The following is a 22,500-nucleotide window of genomic DNA, read 5'->3' on the forward strand; positions in this document are numbered from 1 at the left end:
ATGTGTTTTGTTTTCATTGAGTTTTATCATTATTACTCTTGTTCTTTTGTATCTTATTATTAATGTTGTTGTTGTTGTTGTTGTTGTTGTTGTTATTATTGTTATTGTCATTATTCTTTTTTGTCTTGATTGAATACAAGAATAATCAAGCATATTTTTTTCAATCTTTTCAATAAAATAAACAAATTAAAAGATAGATAGATAGACAGCCAGATAGATAGATAGATAGATGGAGGTAGACAGATACATAGATGGATAGATAAACAGACAGACAGACAGACAGATAGATAAAAATAATAAACAAATACTTCAACTTGTTCCTCCCTCCCCTTTGTTTACCACACAAGGATAATAAAAGTAAGTTAGGATTCTTTTTAAAAATGTCTTGGTGAACGACGGGGCGACGTAACCTTCACATATCACATGTCGTTCTGAGCACACACACACACACACACACACATACACACACTCACACACACACACACATACACTTACACACTCACACACACACACAGATCAGTCTCAGGATACGGGCATAGCGGGTTTCGAACTGGTAACGCCACGGCAAGTGAGAACAGTGCGGGACGGCGTAGCAAGGATAGTCTAGCATAGTCTGGCAACATTTAGCCCAAGATAAAACTTCGCTAAATCAGCCTAGCCAAACTTAGCCTTAACTCAACCAAATCATAGCATGGCCACACCTAGCCAAGCCCAGCCGAGCCAAACACAGCCAGCCATGACCAAAACTTAGTCACAAACTGGCCTAACCTGACTGAGCCTAGCCAAATATAGCGTATGCCTGGCAGAGTTTAACACAGCCTGGTCCAGCTTGGCAACTGTTAAACAAGCCTGGCTGCAGCTCGCCGTGCCCCGGGAAGGTCCGGAAAGGTCTGGGGTGGGGAGCTAAACATAAATACGAAACGACGTTCAACAAAAAACGAATGGAATAAATCGAGTAAATAAATAAATAATAAATAGATAATAATATGCTCTATAGTACAAGAGCGCATCAATGGTCGACTAATACAACGATACAGACAGCAACAATACAGTTACTGCACGCGTGGTCGTGTATACGCATACCCAATGCACCATAACACATATATACATAACAATACCAGTAGTAATGGCAAGTCATGAATTAAATACAAGTCATGTATACAACAAACAAATACGGTAGTAGTAATGGTTATAGGAACATTAAGTTTTAAGTACAAAATAATGTATACAAAGTGACTTAAATAACTGCAAACACATTATTTACATCAAAATCAACTCCCCTTGCCTTTCTCCCTCTTGTCTCTATCACCCCTTCCCTTCCCTTCCTTCTCGCCAGTCCTCACTCGCCCTTCTCTCCTCATCCTTCCTCGCCTCACCTCACCAGTTCCGCGCCTCGCCCAGCCCGCCCCGAAGCTAATAATGCTTGCCGGATATAACCATGAAAGGATTCTCTGTACTCTAATATAAAACTGGCTGAGGGACGTTTGGGTACACACTAGCAAACATCCATAATCCATATACTGCCTGGCTAGCCACCTCGCAGTCCTTAGTGAAGAAACAAAAAAACATTCTTCAAGTTATTATTTTTTTTTTCTCTCTATATCTCCGCTCGGGATGAACACCACATTTAAGTAAAGAAATAGCAATCATAACACTTATTACACTGGAAAATAATTCTTAGTAGCAACACCTTTTTTGGGAGAGGGGTAAATGGATGTTTTTTTTAGATTTTTTAACTTTTTTTTTTCTTCAGGATGGGGGGGAGGCCTTCTTTAAAAAAAATAAAATAATTAACCTGATATTTTTTTTTGGGGGGAGGCCGACTAGGTAATAATGGCAATGGTTAGCATGGGAACTCTATGGTAAAAAGGTGGTGGTAGTGGTGGTGGTGGTGGTGGGTGGGTGGTAATGGTAGTGATGGTATTATTTTTTTTGTTTTAACATTCTAACATCGCTTGCAGCCTCCCCTGGGATTAGATTTCCCAGGGGGGTTAGACTACTGGTTAATATAGAACACCTAATATACACCCAGACACTCACACTCACGGAAAAAATAAACCATTTCTGATCCCTCCCTCCTCCTCCTGCTGCTCCTTCGTCTTCTGCTTCGATACATCAACCAATACAACACTGAAGGAATAATATAAATACAGCTCGCGTCCATATCCATAATTATTTTTTTTTCTTCCCCTCCACTGAATAAATTGGTACAAAGAAACTAATAACCGAGTCTGATCTTATAATTCGAGTGGTGAATCTATGGGAAAGAGTCACAAATCTATTGTTAATTTGATGGGGATTACCCTCTCTGTCGATCTGGGCTTGAAAAAAAAAAAAAAAAAAAGTACGAATAATATCCTATGCGACTTTCAATTTCAACCCAAAAAAAGTAGCAACAGCCATCTTGACAATTATTAGCTTAAACTGAACGATAATTATTCCATCACATTTCTATCATCCCATTTCAACTTTCCCTTTCTAATCTATCGTCACTGATCGTTAAAAAAGACGCTACTAGTGTATGCCCACCACCCAATTTACGCTAAGTAGCCTCTAATAGCCTAGTTTGCGTTTACTCTTAACAAAAAACTTAATAACTGGAAACGAAAACATCATTATCATCATCTACTTGGTGATGTTTGTGCGTTGGGAAGCAAACAAAGCGAGTCTCGTGGTGACAGACAGCCGGTTTGCTTGCTCCGTTGATAGGAAAGACAGCCAATCATCAATCATTATCATCATCAGCAGTAGCGCTTGATCCACAATGAAATTCAATGATATGATGAAACTTACGCGTCTATATCCTGATTTTTTGGGGATATTACTATTTTTTTTTTTTTTTTCGTCTCCATGGGCACCAATAATCATGGGTTAATGCATGATTACTGTTTACTACCCTCCAAAAGAATGAGCTTCGTTGCGATTTGTGAGCGTGCAAAAAAAACCGCGCCATCTTTGGGTTACCGTGAATTAAATAAAAAAACAAAAAAAAAACATGACATTTCTCCAAGATGAGCAAATGGTGATTCAAAAGGTACGAAAAAGGAAATCAAACGAAGACCCTGATGCAGAAAATAGATACTGACTGATGACGAAAAGGTAAAAAAAAAAAAAAAATCCGAAAATGTTTGAGCGATGGATTCTGAGTCGCGCGCAGGTCAGGAAGTTTGTCTTTTTAACAGCGCGCAAACACAGTCTTCTTTCTTTCCAACGGGGCGCGCGCGGGAAACGCCTCCAATCAAACCCCTCTCGCTGCTACGCACTGAGGTTACCCCGGGATTAAAAAAAGAAGAGTAACACAATTACCTAAGCCCGAGTCACACAAAACTGTTCTTGGTATAACATAGCCTAGTGTATCGACGCTTGCACAAAAATATCAACTACATACAAACATTACTTGTCTCTCCTCACGCAGCTGTCTCTCGAAGTCTTGCTATGTTGCTTTTTTAGTTTATATATAACCCGTATGTTACAAAAAAGCGACTTGAGACACATCAAATACTGTACAACGGTTATTGCCGGTAGGAAGGGGAAGGGTTGTGGTCGAGGAGATGGGGTACAAGTTTATCTAAATCAACCTACACTTAATTACTCATTTGGGGGGTTGACAATCTATTCTAGGAGAGAGAGAGAGAGAGAGAGAGAGAGAGAGAGAGAGAGAGAGAGAGAGAGAGAGAGAGAGAGAGAGAGAGAGAGAGAGAGAGAGAGAGCTAGGATGACAGTTACGGCCGTTATTTCCGTTTTCCCTTGTTGCCGTTTGTCGTTTTCTATTCCTCGTGTAAGCGCGTGCATCGCTAAACACATTATCTTCCACAGAGAGCTCAGACGAGGCTACCTAGTAATAGACGAGGGAAGGAGCTTTGAACTAGACAGAGGTTGGGTTAAGATTAGGAAAAGCAGAGAGGTTATAGTTAAGAACGAGCGAACTATTACTAGTGCACACGCTTACACGAGCTTACACACACATACACACACACACACACACACACACACACACGCACTATAGCGCAATCATCCTTCCTCTCTCTGAGCTCTCAAATCCCTTTCAGCGTTAAGTTAAATGCAAACTTCACTAGATATGTTAGTTAGTTAGCCTACGCCAGCACCGCCACCCACGATCTACGATAACTGGCTAACTGGCTACAGCTGTACAAAAAGAACACGTCTTCACCCACCCAGCGAGGGGACATGTACTAATACAATCGGTACAAAACAATTTAGCAGAGTTAATCCCCTTCATTAAGTGTACGGTGCCCTTCAAAAAAAGTGTTGGATCCCTTTCCCTCCCACGGTTGTTACAAAATGTTGGTTGAATGCGTGACAATAGATGAACGGGATGGTTGTTGTGGTGGTTGTTTACATGTATACAAATCGGTTAAATTGTGAACTAGTTAGTTATTATAATCTAAGGTTGCACAGGTAAACAGGTGAGTTTTTATTCATTACATGTGTACAAATAGATTACCTATTAACGGCTTAATTAAATAATTCATCAACATTCATAATATAGCAATTGGAAGATTTTATATATATATATATATATATATATATATATATATATATATATATATATATATATATATATATATATATATATATATATATATACCTATATGTATATATGTTATGTATACCAATGGAAAAATACGCAAATACCAAGCCTTCCATAGAAAATATATCTAAAACCTGCGAAAATGTACAAGTGTGTCTTTCAGTAATGCTTGGAGTCTTTCCTTGCCACCGTGTCCAGATAGACAAAGAGTTAGGTTGGGTTGGGTTAGGTTACAAATTGTTCTTGTTGGGGTTGCCTAAAACCTACAGACTATAAGTACGACCTTCGAACGTCCAATACTTATTACTCAGACGCGTGATGACAACACCTTCTCTGGTCATCACTAGAGTTTGTTTGGAAATGTTCCTTTTATACAACATAACACCGAAAGATTTTTTTTTTTTTGGATTTTTGTCTTTTTTTCGATTTTTTCATCTTAATCAATCGCGTTCGTGTATAGTATAATAATTATTCATTTATATATTCTTAAAAACAGCACACATTTAATATTTTTTACTATTATTATTCATTCTGTCGCTTTATCCTCGACTCTGAAAATAACTAAATAAATATATAAAGAATATATATTATAACATACTCTCGCTTCTTAAACACACACACACACACACACACACACACACACACACACACACACACACACACACACACGTACAGAGTTTTAAATATCAATGTTGGTTAATTTGGTGGAGTTGGTATTACTTTCATTACTGTGTATTACTGTATGTACATAAAGGTTACCGAAAAGATGCGAACAATTATGATTTTCGATGTTGATGACTTACGAGAAAAAAAAAAAAAAAAAAAAACTGACGGCAGACTGATAGGTACAAGAGGTAGTAGATGGTAGTAGTAATAAAGGTGGTGGTGGTGGTAGCAGTAATAGTAGTAGCTGCCGCAGGAACCAAACAGTGAAAGGAAATGGAATGTCAGAAGAAAGTAAAGATCGTGGACTTCTTTTCCCAGTCCACGAGATTTTGCTTTTAATAATAATAATAATAATAATAATAATATTAATAATAATAATAATAATAATAATAATAATAATAATAATAATAACTCTTGGCACATTACATTACGTTTAATTATTTAGGAATACTGATCGATTATGTTCTTTGGATTATAAATGAACACAAGGTGAATATAAAATGACTAGCATCAACAGAAAGCATAATATCAATCTTACCAAAGCAAGAATGAATATTAGTAAACATATCAATAATTAAATCAAAGTATATTACCAGAGAAATAAAAAATCTACTACACTATTGCCAAAAAAAAAAAAAAAACTACAATAAACGTAGCTATATGAAATTCTGTCACATCTTGAGATTGAAAGGAAAACAAATCTAAATCAAACAAACGAGAGAGAGAGAGAGAGAGAGAGAGAGAGAGAGAGAGAGAGAGAGAGAGAGAGAGAGAGAGAGAGAGAGAGAGAGAGAGAGAGAGAATTAAGTTACACATCATCTGTAGAAAACTCACAATTCAGTAATCTCATGGAAGAAATCGAGGTTTGGTTTTGCGAGACTAAGTTTAAAAGAAGGCGGCGACACAGCAGCGCCGATACAAAAATAGAGGGGGCGCGTACCTGTATCCAACCTTGATTAGCAGGTCACAGGTATACTAGTCACGCTTTATTTTTTTTTTGTGTCGTTACTTCGCTATTAATCATTGGTGTTTCGTACAGTCTAATTATAGTAAATATCTCGTGATCTCCGCTTTAAACTTCCTAATTTAGCATTTATTCTATTATTAAAAAAGGGATAAAAAATTTTCCCCATGAGCCAGGCTTAGAAAACCAGGGTTCGAACCAGCGACCACCAAGCCACAAGGCAAGCACTTCACCATTGAGCCACCTGACCCCCTTAAAGTATATAGTTTCGAGATATACATCCAAACTTTCCTAGTACAATCGCAGCTATAACTTGTGTCCTGCTTCGTCGCGATGATGAGTTGTAACCAGCTTGGATCCCTTCCCCCTCACATACCTCGCGCTGCCCTCCTCGCGACGCACCACTGTCCAAACCTTCCAACCTGAGATGGTTACGATTTTTCATCATGGCGACGAAGCAGGACAAGTTATGGCCGACACTGTACCGCTCAGTCATACAATATTCACTACAGTGACTTCTTTTCCCTTCTGACACGAGGGAAACGCGTAATCCAATAGTGCATGCGTAGGAATAATAAATGCAGTATGTTAAAACGGGGAACTTTGTATATCCTTGCAGAAAATGGCAGTATTGATAGAGGTGAGGATTATGTGGGTTGTTTGCTTGGCTTGGTAGTTTTTCAGTCAACGCGCCTCACTCCAGCATACGACACTATTCTCCCCCACCACTCCCTCTTCAGGATAAAGTGCACTTCTGCCCTCTCTTTACCCTGTCTTCCTACCCTATACTATCCCTCTGTCCTGCAGTGCGCCTTATGACCCCGTTGTTGCCGCGTAAACCCAACATATACAAACAAGCAATTAACCGTCTTCACTACTATTCCTCAACTCTCACTGCCTCACTCACCTCTCTCCGCCCTCTATTCTGCCTCACACTTTCCTGCCCTCTCTCTGTCCTACCTCACACACTCTTCTTGCTCTATCCTGCCTCTCTGCTTGACTCAATCCTATAAAAATACAAATACGAAAATACAATTACGTAAACACAAAGTGACCATCTTCTCTTTCTTCCTTCCTGACTTTAACACTCACCAAGTCACTCCACAGATGAAGGGAGGCTCCAGGACATCGTTGGCACACTGATTATGACCTATACAGTCTCAAAGAACAAAGGAAGAGCTGGTAATCCGGTAAAATAAGCCACTACGCGCTGCACTCGTCACTAGTCACTGCCACACATTCCCGCCTTCCCTTCCCACGCTTCTGTTCTCAAGTGATCGCGTGTCTTCCTCTACTGAACAGTACTCTAATGATTTTCCTTTGAACGGTAACATCACATATCTAATTATCATATACGTTATTATATGCGTAATACTTTTCTTCTATATAATCTAATGTAAAGTATATAAGAAATGAAGTATATGTTAGTTATCAGAAATATAATGTACCATCCGCTAAAATGAGATGAGACGTCTTGACACCGCTCCCTCATTCCCTCCCTACAACACAGAGGCCCCTCCCCATCGCTCCTTCGCTTCTTCACTATCTTTTCATTTTACCTCTAACTGCCTATCTCTTTCATCCATCCTTTATCACCTTCCCTCTAACCGCCTCCCTCCTTCCTTTCCCCGCACAGTATCAGAGGAAAATAATACTTGACACATTGGGTGTTTCTATCCTATCTTGGAAGCCAATCAATACTTCTCTCCCGATTCCTGCTGACGCCCAGAACCTACATTATGGATTTATTGAGGTTATTTCCTCCATACTAAACACGTTACTTTTCATATTCCTCTCCTCTTCGTTTTCTTCTTTCCTGAGGCGTCTACGTGAAACCTTGACTGAACTGTTTCTTCCGGATTCGACACCTTGTGATACACCGACAGGATCAGAGGTGTGAGGAATTAAAGAGGCTCAAATACAGTATTCAACTCCACTTCAAAGTTAAAAGAGTTGACGCCCGAGATGCGCGCCTGGCAGTGCAGTTCTTTATCAGCGCGTACGAAGTGAAATGTTTTTTTTTTTTCTTGTTTAAGACAAGAAACGAAAAAAAAAAAATAAAATAAAATAAACCACCTCCCCTTCTTATTTATGTCTCCTCTTTGCTTCCATGAGGCAAAAAACAAATAAAACCGCCTCGCACACTTAATAACATCTTCGCTTCCGGGAGACAAAAACAGCGACAAAAACCTTCTAATATCTACAAACAGTGACGCCTCTTAGCTTCCACATGACATGTTACAACTGAAAACCGCCTCTCATTGGTAACAAACTTCCGCCAACTCTTCATCTGATCTGCCAGGCGAAAACACTAACAAACGCTGCCTGAGGTTATTATAATACAGAACGCAGGGAACACACATCCATGCAGTCCACGGGAGAAATGGTAGACTTCTAAAACGACCCAAGAATTCAAATATACACATGAACACATTAGCTAACCACCAACATTTGCCTTTTTTTGTAAGCTTTTATATGAATTTCTCCATCCTTTTTGTTTTATTTAGGGCAACACAGTGTACTTTATTTTTTTGTTGGCAATTTTGTGTACCAGCGCGGCCAGCAGAGACACTTACACACCCTGCCTTTCGTTTTCTTTGACTTGCTTCTTGCTCTCTCTCTCTGATGTAGCTGCCGCCCTCTTCTTTCTTTTCACTGCCGCCTCACCCTCTTCGTCTCATAAAAACGTAATCATTTTCTCTCCCTTCTTTTTCTTCTTCGGTTCGATGTGGTCGCTTCCTTTCCTTCATCGTTTTCTTTCATTTGGTCAGTTTTTTTTTTTCTTTTCAAATATTCTGTCTTTTTAGTGTTGTTTTCTTGTTTTCTATTTATAGTGGGGAAAAGTAGGAAGCACAGAGAGAGAGAGAGAGAGAGAGAGAGAGAGAGAGAGAGAGAGAGAGAGAGAGAGTTGAGGGAGGGGGGGGCGGCAGTGTGTGTGTGTTGCCATTTCGAGGTCATTATTTGTTATCTTGACATGTGCACCAACACTGCAGACACGCCTCCAGGCTACCCCGTGTACGTGTGTATGTGTGTGTGTCTGTCTGTCTCTCTGTGTGTGTGTGTGTGTGTGTGTGTGCATGTGTGTGAGCGTGCACACACACACACACACACACACACGCACACACACCACTTCACGCATCTTCGTTACCAGCAAAACGCATATGATTATTATTCTTGATGTACGTAAAAATGTTTGCTGTTAAATGTTGACATGAGCGTTCTGGTTTGTGTGTGTGTGTGTGTGTGTGTGTGTGTGTGTAAGCGCCAGACAGTGCTGCCACCATTTTCGTTCTTTCTCGCATTGTTGGCATCACTTCTGTTATCAGTGTGTGTGTGTGTGTGTGTGTGTGTGTGTGTGTGTGTGTGTGCAAGGCCAAATTAACCATTCACAAGGGACATAAGCTGACACGCTGGAGCCTTCCTTGACAATTACAGCTTCCCTTACCAACAACAACTGATATTTCGGGTGAGCAGCTCCGTGATGAATGCCGCAGGGGAGGAGGCACCCGTGCTCTTTGGTGCTGGGGACTCTAATGCTCTAATATACAGTCCAGTTAGCAACCCAGCGGTAATCCGGCTTTGTGTGTGTGTGTGTGTGTGTGTGTGTGTGTGTGTGTGTGCGTGTGTCTGTGTGTGTGTGTGTTCACGGGTTAGCCTGGTGTTCTGGGTGGCGTGGGGGCGGCAGCGAGGCGTGGCTTCAGATGCTCGCCAGCCAGTGTAGATGGAGGAGGAAGAGCAGCTGGTAGGTGGCTCTTGCTAGACGGCAGGTTAGACGTCCTCAGCTGTAGTAGCCCCTCTGCACGCCCTGCCGCCGCCGACTGTGCCACTTGCAGGTCAGGATCCTCACGTAGGTCCTCCTGAAGGCGGCGTTGCAGAGAGCGTAGCACATGGGGTTGATGGTGGAGTTGATGTAGCACAAGTAGTAGGAGAAGTCCCACAGCTGGCGCGGGATGCAGTCGTCGGCCTTGCAGGCGAGCACCGTCTTCAGCAGCACCAGCACGTTGTAGGGCGTCCACGTCACGATGAAGGTGAGCAGGATGGCGGACAGCGTCTTGGCGGCCTTCCGGTCCTGCTTCTTCTCCTGACTCTTTTTCTTCTTCTTCTTCTTACCTGGCATGGTGGAGGCGCCGGAGTTGTGGCCGCCCACGCCCGCGCTGCCGCCGGAGTTGCCGCTGCCGCCGCCCGTGGTCTTGGCGAGCTGCTTGGGGATGATCTTGGCGTTGAGGGGAATCTTGATGTCCGGCACGTGGGAGGAAGAGCGGCGGTTGGACACGGGGGAGGTGCCCTCAGGTCCCCCGGGGTGCAGAGAACACTCCACACGGGTCGTCTGGCCGCTGGGGTCGGAGCAGACGGAGTCCCCGCGTCGAGCCAGCGGTGACGTCCCTCGCTCGAACCGCAGCTTGTGCCCCGCGTTGGCCCCACCGCCGTCCTGTCCGGCACCCGCCCCGTTGCCGCCGCCGCCGCCTCCTGCTCCGCCGGCGCCCTCCTCCTCGATCATGACGATGGAGGGCGGGTGAAGCGGCCCGTCCTGCGAGGGGTCGTGCGGCAGGCGGATGAGAATGGTGTACACGGAGTCCGAGGAGTGAGAGCGAGTAGCCAGCCGCCCGCCCATCATCTGCCCCCGCCCGCCCATACCTAGGGTGCTCTCCGCCCTGGGCAGTGTGGCCGAGGTGCCGTGGTGGGGGTGCTGGTAGTGGTGGTGGTGCGGGTGGTGGTGGTCGGGTCTCTCGGCTCGCTCCACTAATGGAATCATGGAGTTCTGGCGGTAGCGGGTCGGGGTGACGGCCAGCGGCTCCCGGATGTAGTTCAAGGAGGTGCAGCGGGATACGGAGGAGGGCAGGGTAGTCTCCGCCGACCCCGGGGTGTGGTAGCCTGGGGTGTGGTAGCCAGGGGTGTGGTAGCCCGGGGTGTGGTAGCCAGACCGATGTCCCCCCGCCGTGCTGCTCACCTCCTCGCGGTCCACGGTCCTCTTGATGCAGGAAGCCAGGCCGCGGCAGCACCCCGTGGTTCGCCCCTGAGGCACACGCCGGTTAGTGCGGGGAAGGGAGAGGATGGGGAGAGGGGAGACAGGTGCAGTAACACAGATAAGAGACCGAGAGAGAGAGAGAGAGAGAGAGAGAGAGAGAGAGAGAGAGAGAGAAATGATCCATTGAAATGAAAGGATGTTTATTAAAATATAAATAAAAGAGAAGAAAAATGGATTATGGAAATAACTTTAGCTTACAAATTTGCTGACAATGTTTCTCATCAATATATGACGCTTTTCAAGTCGCGATCTACAGTGAAGGGATTAGCAGTGAAGTGAATGAAATGAATCAATCTAAACTTAACCTAACTTAACCTAACTTAACCTAACCTAACCAATCTAAATCTCACCTAAACTAACTAATCTAAACCTAATCTAACCTGACGTAACTCTTAGATGAAAACGCTAATGTTATTTTTTTCGATATCAACCAGAAAAAAATAAAAAGAAATGAAGAAAAAAAATAAGAAGAAGAAAGGTGGATTATACTCGTACAGCGCCGCGCGGACACGAATATTACAAATTACACCCGTTTAAAAAGGATAAATGAACAAATAAGATAAAGAAAAAAAAATAGAAGACGAAATAAATAAATGACAACTAATAACACTCACATGAACATACAAAAAAAAAAAAAAAAAGAAATAGTAAAAGTAAAAAAAAAAAAAAAGAAAGAAAGAAATAGCAATAATATTAAGATAAACCACCAATCAAGTACACGCCTCACGTACAACACAACGGACGCACCTGGTTGGCAGCGTACTTGGTGTTCTCGATCACCATGGCAGTCGGCACGTACGTGGTTTCAATCTCGTCCATAGCTGTTGATGATTCGGATTTCTGACGGCGCCAATCTTCGGTCTCTATAGCTTCCTCGGCCTCGCTGGGGGGGCGGGGAGAGGGGGGAGGGTAGGGGAGGAGGATAGGAAGGTGTGAAAATGAAGGGAAGAGGAGAAGGAGGAGGAGGGAGGGGTGAGAATAGCGGAGAGGAAAGGAAGATATAAAGAAAGATAAGGTGAGAAAGGAAGAAAGATAAGAAGAGAGAAAGAAAGGAGGGATAAAGAAGGTTGGAAGAAAGAGAATGGGAAGAGAAAGGGGGAGGAGATATTATGATAAGGAATAGGCAATTATAAAAGAAAGAGGTGGAAATGAAAGGAAAAGAAGAAGTAAGGAAGGAAAGAAGTACGAGAGAAAGGGGATAAAGAGGAGAGATTAGACGAGAAGAGGAGAGAGAGAGAGAGAGAGAGAGAGAGAGAGAGAGAGAGAGAGAGAGAGAGAGAGAGAGAGAGAGAGGATGGAAAAAAGAACAAAAAACGGGGAAGAGAAACAAAAAACAAAGAATAAGCAAGAGAAAAGACATAAAAAAGAAACACGAAACAAAATGAAAAACAAGATGAAAAGAGGAGAAACCGAAAATGAGGAAGAACGAGAATGAAAGAAAAAAAATAGAAAATGAATATGGCACGAGAAATTATGAAAGAACGAAAGGAAGCGAGAGAAGGAGAGAGAAAAAAAAGGATAAGGGGACGTGAGGAGAGGCGGAAGAGGAAGAGGGAGAGGTGAGAGTGAATAGGGAGAAGCACCGGGAGATAGGACGTAGAGGGAGAGGGAAAAAGAAACAAAATTACAATCCAATATATCAATGAGGGGGCTAAGGGAGAGGGGAGAGGGGAGAGGGAGGCGGGGGAGGGTAATGCAAGGGAGGGGGAGGGTAGGGGGATGCATAAGGAGGGGAACATAGGGGGAATTAAATAAGGGATTGGGAAAAAGGGAAAAATTGGCGTGAAATAAACTATGAAACTAAATAAATACATGGATTAGATGAACTGAACGTGTGGAAATGATAATATATAAATGAAGACTGTCATGCATAGATTAATAAATAACAGTTGTCATAATAATAATAATAATAATAATAAAGAAAAAAACAAGATTAAATAAAATGCACAGTAAATAATCATATACAATTCATGGCCTTCACACACACACACACACACACACACACACACACACACACACACACACACACAGTCCCTCATGTCCTATTCACAGACTCAAGAGCATAGTTAGAACACGTTAAGACTTCTACACTACCATCCTATTAACTAACTATCTACACTTAACTATCTATCTAATCGTACACTCGAGGTCACAGATCAAGGAACCAAAACGCTCACTTCCACTGTGCTTATTTTCTCCTATTGCTATTATAACTCCTGGCAATTTGTATTCATAGTAGTTGAAAGGTCTTGGTGCATTTTCAGCCCTTTCACTGCGATATGCAACAATTCACACCATTAACAATATCACATAAACTCTTCACAAACAACAAGAAAGGGAAATGCATTAAAAGATTACATTTTCCAATATATATAGAGTAGAATCTTCAGTGGTTTGGCATTAATGAAAAGTGTGTCAGAGTAGTGAAAGGATTAAACCACTCATAAGAATATACAAGATCACAGAGATTACACAGGTTTTCAAGAGTGTTTTATCCTACTGACAGTGAAGAGTCAACGTTAAACTGTCTGTAAAATCGAAAATATCCTTGGAAAACATGGTAACTTCCTCTTGAACCTGTTAAAAGTCAGTCTGTCATAGTATACTCTTAAACTGGAGAGATTACACGGGTTTTCAAGAGTGTTTCATCCTACTGACAGTGAAGAGTCAACATTAAACTGTCAGTAGAATCGAAAATATCCTTGAAAAACCCGATACCTTCTTCTTGAACCTGTTAATAATCAGTCAGTGTTAGCCTACTCTTAAAATCGCTTCTCATAAGGACTGAAGAAGGCCACAGGGTTTATATGGTTCTCAAGAGCGTTTTAGCCTACTGCTAGTGTACAGTCAACACTAAACTGCCAGTAGAATCGAAAATATTCTTGAAAAATCCCGATAATTTCCCCACGAGGCTGTTAATAGTCGAGATAGGACAGAGAAAACGCGTGGAAGTGCTTACGGAAGTCTAGCTTATGAGAAAAGAAAGCACAGTGGAGATAAGCATTGTAAGTTAATTAATCTCTACCCGGGAATACACACGAGACTGGTCTATCACTGAACTCACAGCTACCTCCTACTATTCACCCCTACCCTCGTCAGTACTCCAGACACCAAGATATAACACTCATCACATCGTCCATTAGTCTCACTCTTGGCCTTTGCATTATGACGTTATCTCATATCATCATTATGCAGTACACAACGTAAGGTTTCTAATTAAGAACATTTCAGGTAAGCACTTCAAATTAAGGCTCTATCTATCTATTTAACTAACTTTCTATATATGTCTACCTGTCTATCTATCAATCTAAACACTTAAATCTATTGACACTAATCATCCACTCATTTATCTGTCTATCTGTCTACCTGTCTGTCTGTCTATCTATTTATCTATCTACCTGTCCATCTATCTATCTAATATCCACACTAAATTTAATCATCCACTCCTCCACACGCTTCACAAATCCACTCACTCGAGACATACAAACTAAAAAAAGAAAAAAAAAAAACGTCCACTTTTTTTATTATCTATTTATCAGTTAAAGTTTATCGCCAATGAACGCTTGGGGCGGGAGATAAACACTCCACTAATTAAATTTTTATCTTATTAACTTTATTTTTTTACTTTTTTTTTTTTGGGGGGGGCAGGAGGAAGGAGTCTCTGCTTTGGGGGGGGGGGGCGGAATAATCGTTAATCAATTAGTATCAGTTTTATTATTCTTAAACGATATACATGATTTTGGGGGGGTTTGGGGGGGGTGGCAGTGAATGAATGTATGATAGATGGGGAAGGGGGGAATGAAAAATGTGAATTATTTTAGTATATACACTAATAAACACTAGTAATATTCTTTTTATATGCTGAAGTAGATCACGTGATGGTGCTAAAGGGGGGAGCTGTTGTGGGGGGTGGGGGGAGTGCTTGCCTTGCCTGCGGTGGCTTTTTAATACACGAGTAAAAGAACAAGTGAAAAATTCGTTGCTTGGGGGGCAATCTAATACTTGAAGGGGACTGCGGGGAATATACCTCTTTTTGGACATGATATATACATACATACATACACTCATATAGACATACATATTCTCTCTCTCTCTCTCTCTCTCTCTCTCTCTCTCTCTCTCTCTCTCTCTCTCTCTCTCTCTCTCTCTCTCTCTCTCTCTCTCTCTCACTGACTTACCCAGAAGACCTGACGAACTGACTCAGCACTACTCCTACTGACTCACGCTGACTGACTGACTGACTGACTGACTGAAGAAGTGAACAAGAACTAAATAACAAAAAAAAAAATCTGGAAAATAAAAGAAATAAAAGCAAAAGAAGCGCAACAAATATCGATACCTGCTTTTTTTTAGACCTTTTTAATAATTATCATATTTTTTTATCAGTTTAACCAAACCATGCATAGGTCTATCCATAGGCCTTGCTTAGGTCTTCCTTAGGGACTCCTTCAAGTCCTGCTTAGGGATTGTTTAGGATTCTGTCTTTATGGAGGATCAGGGATGGATAAAAAAAGGAAAGGGAATCTCATGCTTGTTTACTCATTCACTCGTTCGTTTTCTCCTTCTCCTTGTTTTTGGAATAAGAAGAATTAAGGTTAAGAAAAAAGGGGTTAAATTACATGCTAGTTTGCTGATTCATTCTTTCATTCCTCCTCTTCTTCCTCTTCCTTCTCCTTCTCTTACTCATCCTCCATCAACGTACGCAGAAATGACGTACACACACGCACACGTACACACGGTTACTCTGAGTGCTTACGTGGCCTGTGTGAGTGTTAGTAGTTTTAGTAATCTTATTAGTTATGGTTAAGTTAGCAGTGTTAGCAGTGACTGATATTAAAGTGAGTGGTGACGTTAGTATTAGGATTATCAGTAGTAGTAGTAGTAGTAGTAGTAGTAGTAGTAGTAGTAGTAGTAGTAGAAAAGTAATAGTAGCATGATGTCACCATTCACAGTATTAGCACAAATGAGAAAGTAAAAAAAATAATAAAGGAAAAAATAAATAAACAATCATAATACTAACAGTAATAACAATGATAATGGCAAACCACCACCATCACCACCATCACCATCACCGTAACACACGAGGCGCAGTATTGTAGCCACTCCAGATTCACCGCAGTGCACGTGGGCAGAGGAGGAGGAGGAGGAGGAGGAGGAGAAGGAAGAAGAGGAGGAGGCGGCGGCTTGGGGACGTTAGGGGGAATGCAGCAACCTCAAGCATAAAACACAGACAGACATTAAGCCAAGACCCTCAATACACCCCATGCCAGGCTAATGCAATGGTGGGGGGGGAGGACTGCCCCTCCGCACACTCGAGGAAAGGGGAGCATGCTGGCGTCCCGTGGGCCTGAAGGGGTGAGGGGGACGGAGCAAGTCTGGGAGGAGAAGGAGGAGGAGGAGGAGGAGGAGGAGGAGGAGGAGGAGGAGGAGGAGGAATAGGAGGACGAGGACGTGGAAGGAGACGGAAGAGGAAGGAGGACGAGGAAGAAGAGGAGGAGGCTGAGGAATCTAAAACACATTTCCTTATGTGATTCTGAGGGTGGAATAACTTCATTTTTCCTGTCGAATCTGAATAAAGTTGAGCCAATCTGCCTGTGATTCAATCTCTGCCTTTACATTACTTCCTTATCTTTACGTTATCGTCGCATTTCACTAAATTCGTAGCTTTTTTTATTCGTCTACATATCATCTTTATTTTATTGGTAAACTTACTTAACGATCATGCTTTTTCACTGCTACTTTTTCAACAGATTTATTATTATTGTTTATCTTTACTAACAAACTTAATTCTCGCTTTTTTGTTTTGTTTTTTTGTTTGCTAAGTTCTCTTACGGAAATATATTAAAATCGTAGTCATTATTAATTTTTACATAGCAAATTTGAGTCATAAGTTTTCCTACACTAAATATTGTTACTTTTCACAAAGTTTACCATTATTAGTCATTTTTACTCAACAAACTGAACATTCATCACTTTTCTTTCCACTTAATTCGTTATATTCCTTAACTTTCTTCAACAAATACATATATTTATTGACTTATTTTCACCTTTTTTAAACTCAAGCCATTATCTATGTCGAGTTAAAAAATTGTAATCCGATTATTTCTTGTAATTTTAGGATTTTACGGAAACTTCATCAAGACTCCTTTTTTGGGGGAGAGTGGAGGAACAGCAGGAAGGGATAGAAGGTGGAGGAAGGGAGGGAAACACAAAGAACGAGTGATGGAGGAAAGAGAGGGTTGAGGAGGAGAGGTGAAAAATGGAGAGTGAAAAGGTTAAGGAAAGAAAGGATGGAGAGGGATGGAGAGGGGAGGAAGGAAACGGAGATGGAAATGAGAAAGAAGGAATAAAAATCCAGACTTGCTCTTGGCCCTTTTTTATCACCCGCTGTTCTTCCTGGCACGAAACTACAGATGTGTGTGTGTGTGTGTGTGTGTGTGTGTGTGTGTGTGTAAATAGTCATATAAAAATACACTTTTAATAAACATTAATGAAAAAGAAATGTGAGAGAGGAGAAGGCAGATGAAGTGCAGCAGGAGGAGGAGGAGGAGGATGGGGAAGGGGAAGGGGGAGGCGGAGGAGGAGGAGGAGGAGGAGGAGGAGGAGGAGGAGGAGGAGGAGGAGGAGGAGGAGTGGTATTTTGATCTAGTTTGACTTCATTAATTAAAAGTCATGAAAGAATTTTGCGCAAAAAAGTGGAAAAAGAAAACGAAAAAAATAACAAAACTATTTAATATGTCAGCATGTGTGTGTGTGTGTGTGTGTGTGTGTGTGTGTGTGTGTGTGTGTGTGTGTGTGTGTGTATGTGCGCGCGCGCGCACGCGCGTTAACCTACCTGCACGCCCACCAGGTGTCATGCGGATCTCGAACCCTCGTCACGGCAACTACCAGGCAACAGTCTCCATGCAGCAGCCAATCAAATCATGCATTACAACAGCCAATAGGAAGGCAAGAAGGAAGGAAGGACGAGTTGCCAACTACCCAAGAAGCAACTCACTAAATATCATCAAAAACAAAACTAACAGAACTATCTTGTGTTAAAACCTCTACTATCAAAAAAAAAAAAAAAAGGTATAAGGTACAAAAAGTCAGTCAAAAATTTGGTCTTTTCCTTTTAAGGGTCACGGGAGGGATAGGAGGAGGAGAAAGGTGTGTGTACGTGCATGTGTGTGTGTGTTGGTGTGTGCAGGTGTGTGTGTTACCTGCGTGAGACTCCTGTATCGGTAAAGCTCGTTGGATCTGGAAGTATTGGTAGCCCGGGTCTGCAAAACACAGGGAGAGAGAGAGAGAGGTGGAGGGAGCGGGCGGAGGCGGTGACCGAGACGACTAATTATATGGCGCGTGTGTGTGGCTCTTCTCTGCCCCGCCCCGTGCAGTCTTGAGGCGCCTCCAGGCTGGCCACGCACCCACCCACTGCCACTCTGCTGTGTGTGTGTGTGTGTGTGTGATAATGGTGTATACTCAACGTTTCCAACTCTAGCGCAGTGTTTCGCCAGCCAAGACACGTGGACTTGGTAACACTGGCACTGGGCTATGCTCACTTGCTGATTGGTTCAAATATTCCCGCCCTTTTTTGAAAACTTGCGGCAAACTGACTTTATATTCCTAACGAAATGCCTGTCACTTTTCAAGGTACCAGACTATGTGTATATAAAACAGATAACCCAGCAGCTTAAAAAAAAGATAAGAAGCTTGGTGGGGATGTAAAAGTGCCGCATGTTTTAAAAAGACAAGAATATGAGTGGCAATGAGCGAGAGAGAGCGCCGCGCATTGACAGTTCTGCCATGTTAGCTGGCAAAACTACAACGATAGACCATGACATGAGTACAGTAGTAGTAGTAGTAGTAGTAGTAGTAGTAGTGATAGTGGTGAACGGTTACAATCGCAAGAGCAAGGAAATCTGTGACAGTAATAATAATAGTTGTAGCATTGATAGTGTGACAGCTTTAGTATTATTGTTGTAGTATGTTGGATTAATGGCGGTAGTGGTTGTGGTGTTACTGTTATGGTAGTGGTAGTGGTGGTGTTGCTGGTGGTGGTGGTGGTGGTGGTGCCGTTAGACTGAGGCAGGGGAGGCAATGGTTGGGGAGGACACTAGCAACACCCTCCCGTACTGACCTTCCTCCCCACCATGCCTTCGTTAGCGCCTCGGGGGGGGGCAAGGGGGGCGCAGACTCCCCTCCAGATGGCCCGAGGTGTCTTTTTTCCGGTGGGGGGCGGCGTGGGGGGCGTGGGGGGGCGGGGTGTTGAGTCCGTGAGGTGCATGACGCTACACTACTGCATGTTTGTCACGCGGGGTGGCGTGTGTGTGTGTGTGTGTGTGTGTGTGTGTGTGTGTGCGTTTTCTTTCATGTGCACCTGTACCTTACCTTGTTTACCTGGACCTGTGTGTGTGTGTGTGTGTGTGTGTGTGTGTGTGTGTGTGTGTGTGTGTGTGTGTGTGTACGTATTTTCTACTGTGCAACTACGCGTGTATACTTTAACTCCTATGTATGTATGCATGTACACCTACCTTACCTACTGCGTGTGTACGTACGTACATGGGCGTGTGTTCTCCCAGGAAACGTACACATGATGATCTTTCCCCGTCCCTCATGTGCACCTCTATGTAAACTATCTACTGTGTACGTAAATCCCATGTGCACCTACTGTGTGTGTATTCATGTACGTGACGAGCTCCTGGTCCTGCCCTACACTTTACGTACACAGCCATGTGCACCTAGCAGCATGTACGTACACCTAGACGTTCACATGTACACACAGACCTCTATATGTACACACAAACGCCTATACGTACATACACACACATACACACGTCTACATGTACACACAAGTATCTGCATGTACATCTAGACAGAATCAACACCCAAATGTACACACAAACATCAATGTGTGCACAAAAAACGTTCATATGTATACATACACCGCCGTGTCTACACCCAAAGGTACACACAGGGACACACACACGTCGCCATGTACAACCAGACGTGTGTGTGGAGACCCTGGCGTGCGTACATGACAAGATGGCTGTACAAAGAGCGCCAAAAATGCCTGTAGGTCCCCCCTGCCTGGCCGCCGAGGGTCGCACAACAAGCCCCTCACGAGAGCAGAGGAAGGGAAGCGAGGGTGTGAGGTGAACAGGTAAACAATGCACATCTATTGGTAAAAGAATAATTGGACTGGATGAAACGGAGGGAAATATCACAGAGAATTTGTTTTGTATGTTCCGTGCATCAATATATATATATATATAAAAAATTAGAGGAAAAGTAGAAAAAAATTGAATTAAATCTTTTAACATGAATACTGCATGTACAAATAAGATTTAAACGGATTGATTATTTTTATAACATTGCGGTGATTTAAAAAGTGAGGAACAGAACATTAACCGGCAAGAAAAATTACGAACGGAAAACCCCAAAATAAGAAAAAGGAAACGGAATACCCTAAAATAAAATAAAAAAATTAAATAAAAATTAAATAAATAAATAAATAAATAAGTAAATAAATAGATAGATAAATAAATAAATAAAACAAATAAATAAATAAAAAAAGGATCCCTCTCTATAAGATTCCCCTATAAAGAGAAATAGAAAATAACAAATAAAAAAAGAACGAGGAATACAGAACAGCCTAGAAATGAGAACAAAACAAACAAATAATGAATAAATAAAGGAAAAGTGAGTCACAAAAAAAATACGAACAGAAAAGACGCCCCCCAAGAAAAAAATAATAAAAAAATAAAGAAAAAATAACAATAAAGGAAAGAAGAAACATAAATAAATAAATAAATAAAATATAAGAACAGAGCGGGCCCCAATCCCTCCTTGCAGAACCCCGCGCGGCGCCGCAGGTTCGCGCTCCCAGTGCAGGCCGCCAGGCAGGGGCAGGCCGCGGCGGAAGCCAGTACACAAGTATGAACATAAAGAAATACTGAATACAGATTAGTAATACATAAGTAATCCATTATTTATAAAGCCACTTATGACACAACATCAACACGGTGAAGGCGCGGGCGTGGACGTGGTGGCCGCGTAGCAGGCGCCTGGACACCACCACCACCACAACCACCACCACCACGCTACACGCACACAGACACACATATACACACCCACACGCACACGTACACACGCACACACATTAAGTACAGGTAACATAGAAGGTAAACACAGGTGTCCAAACACATACACACGTACACACTCACACACATACACACACGTACACACGCACACCCGCGCACGCACACGTACACACTGACTCATGGTAGCCCAGCTGGTACCATTAAGCCCTAGGGTGGTCGTTTCTCATGGTAGTTAGCGGCTGTCATGGTGCTTAATGGTAGCAATGGTAGTTATGGAAGTGGTTTTCTTTAATGGTCGTTAAGTAGTTATAGTAATGGTGATAATAGCATATATAAGCCAAATAGTTCACCATTACTATCACCATAGTACACCAGCTACCATGACAGATGCTGGAAAAGTACCATGAATAGTGATGGGAGGCTGTGGGGGGCAGAAGGGGGGCGCTCAGTATAATGATGGGGTAGTCAATTAGTGAAAAGGAGATGGGGAGGCAATTCAGTGATGGGGGGCTTCAGAGTGGGGAGGGGGGAAGCTCACTCATTTATAATAGGGGGGGATCAGTCAATTAAAGTTCAAGGGGGGTGAGAGAAAACGGGGAGTGAAGGGAGGTGGGGGGGTTCTTCGCTATTCTTAAGGGTGACTGCAAACAAACACTTTAATTAGAATGCACCTTAATGGTATTTTTAAATTATTATATTTTCAAAGTTATTATTTTTTTGAAAGGGGGGATGGAGGGGGGAAGTTGGACAAGGGGAGGGTTGAGTTAATTAGTTATTTTTTTGTCATTTTTTTTTTATATATATACATTATTTTTGTCTTGGGAGGAGTTTAAGCCTTGTTATTATTATTATTATTATTATTATTATTATTATTATTATTATTATTATTATTATTGTTATTATGTACAGTTCATCAATTGTATTATGAGAAATTGCTTGTTTTCTCTCTCTTTTTTTTTTTTTTATCATTATTTCCTTAACGTACCTTTACCTTCTCCACGAGCCAATCAGCGACAAGAACAGCCACTACCAACAACCAATAGCAGAGTAGCACGTTCATTTCACCCTCCAATCACACATGAGAACACACAAAAGCTCCAACCAGTGACTCTTTTTCCACCAATCAACGCCTTCCACTCACACCCTCACGTCCAATCATGTTTCACGCTCACTGCTCCCACACAGCCAGCCAGCCAATCACATCAGAGCT

The 22,500-nt window shown here is 42.2% G+C and overlaps 1 protein-coding gene across 1 annotated transcript in view; it reads right to left on the bottom strand.

Moving 5' to 3' along the window:
* Positions 1–22,500, bottom strand: part of LOC135089323 (muscarinic acetylcholine receptor DM1-like) — a 250,396-nt gene that overhangs the window by 51,807 nt on the left and 176,089 nt on the right. Inside the window, 3 exon segments of the mRNA XM_063984868.1 lie at positions 7,275–11,196; positions 11,956–12,091; positions 18,411–18,470. Coding sequence (XP_063840938.1) covers positions 9,961–11,196; positions 11,956–12,091; positions 18,411–18,470 — 1,432 coding nt within the window. The 3' untranslated portion in view covers positions 7,275–9,960.

The sequence above is a fragment of the Scylla paramamosain genome, chromosome 32 (assembly GCF_035594125.1).
Source record: "Scylla paramamosain isolate STU-SP2022 chromosome 32, ASM3559412v1, whole genome shotgun sequence".
NCBI lineage: Eukaryota > Metazoa > Arthropoda > Malacostraca > Decapoda > Portunidae > Scylla > Scylla paramamosain.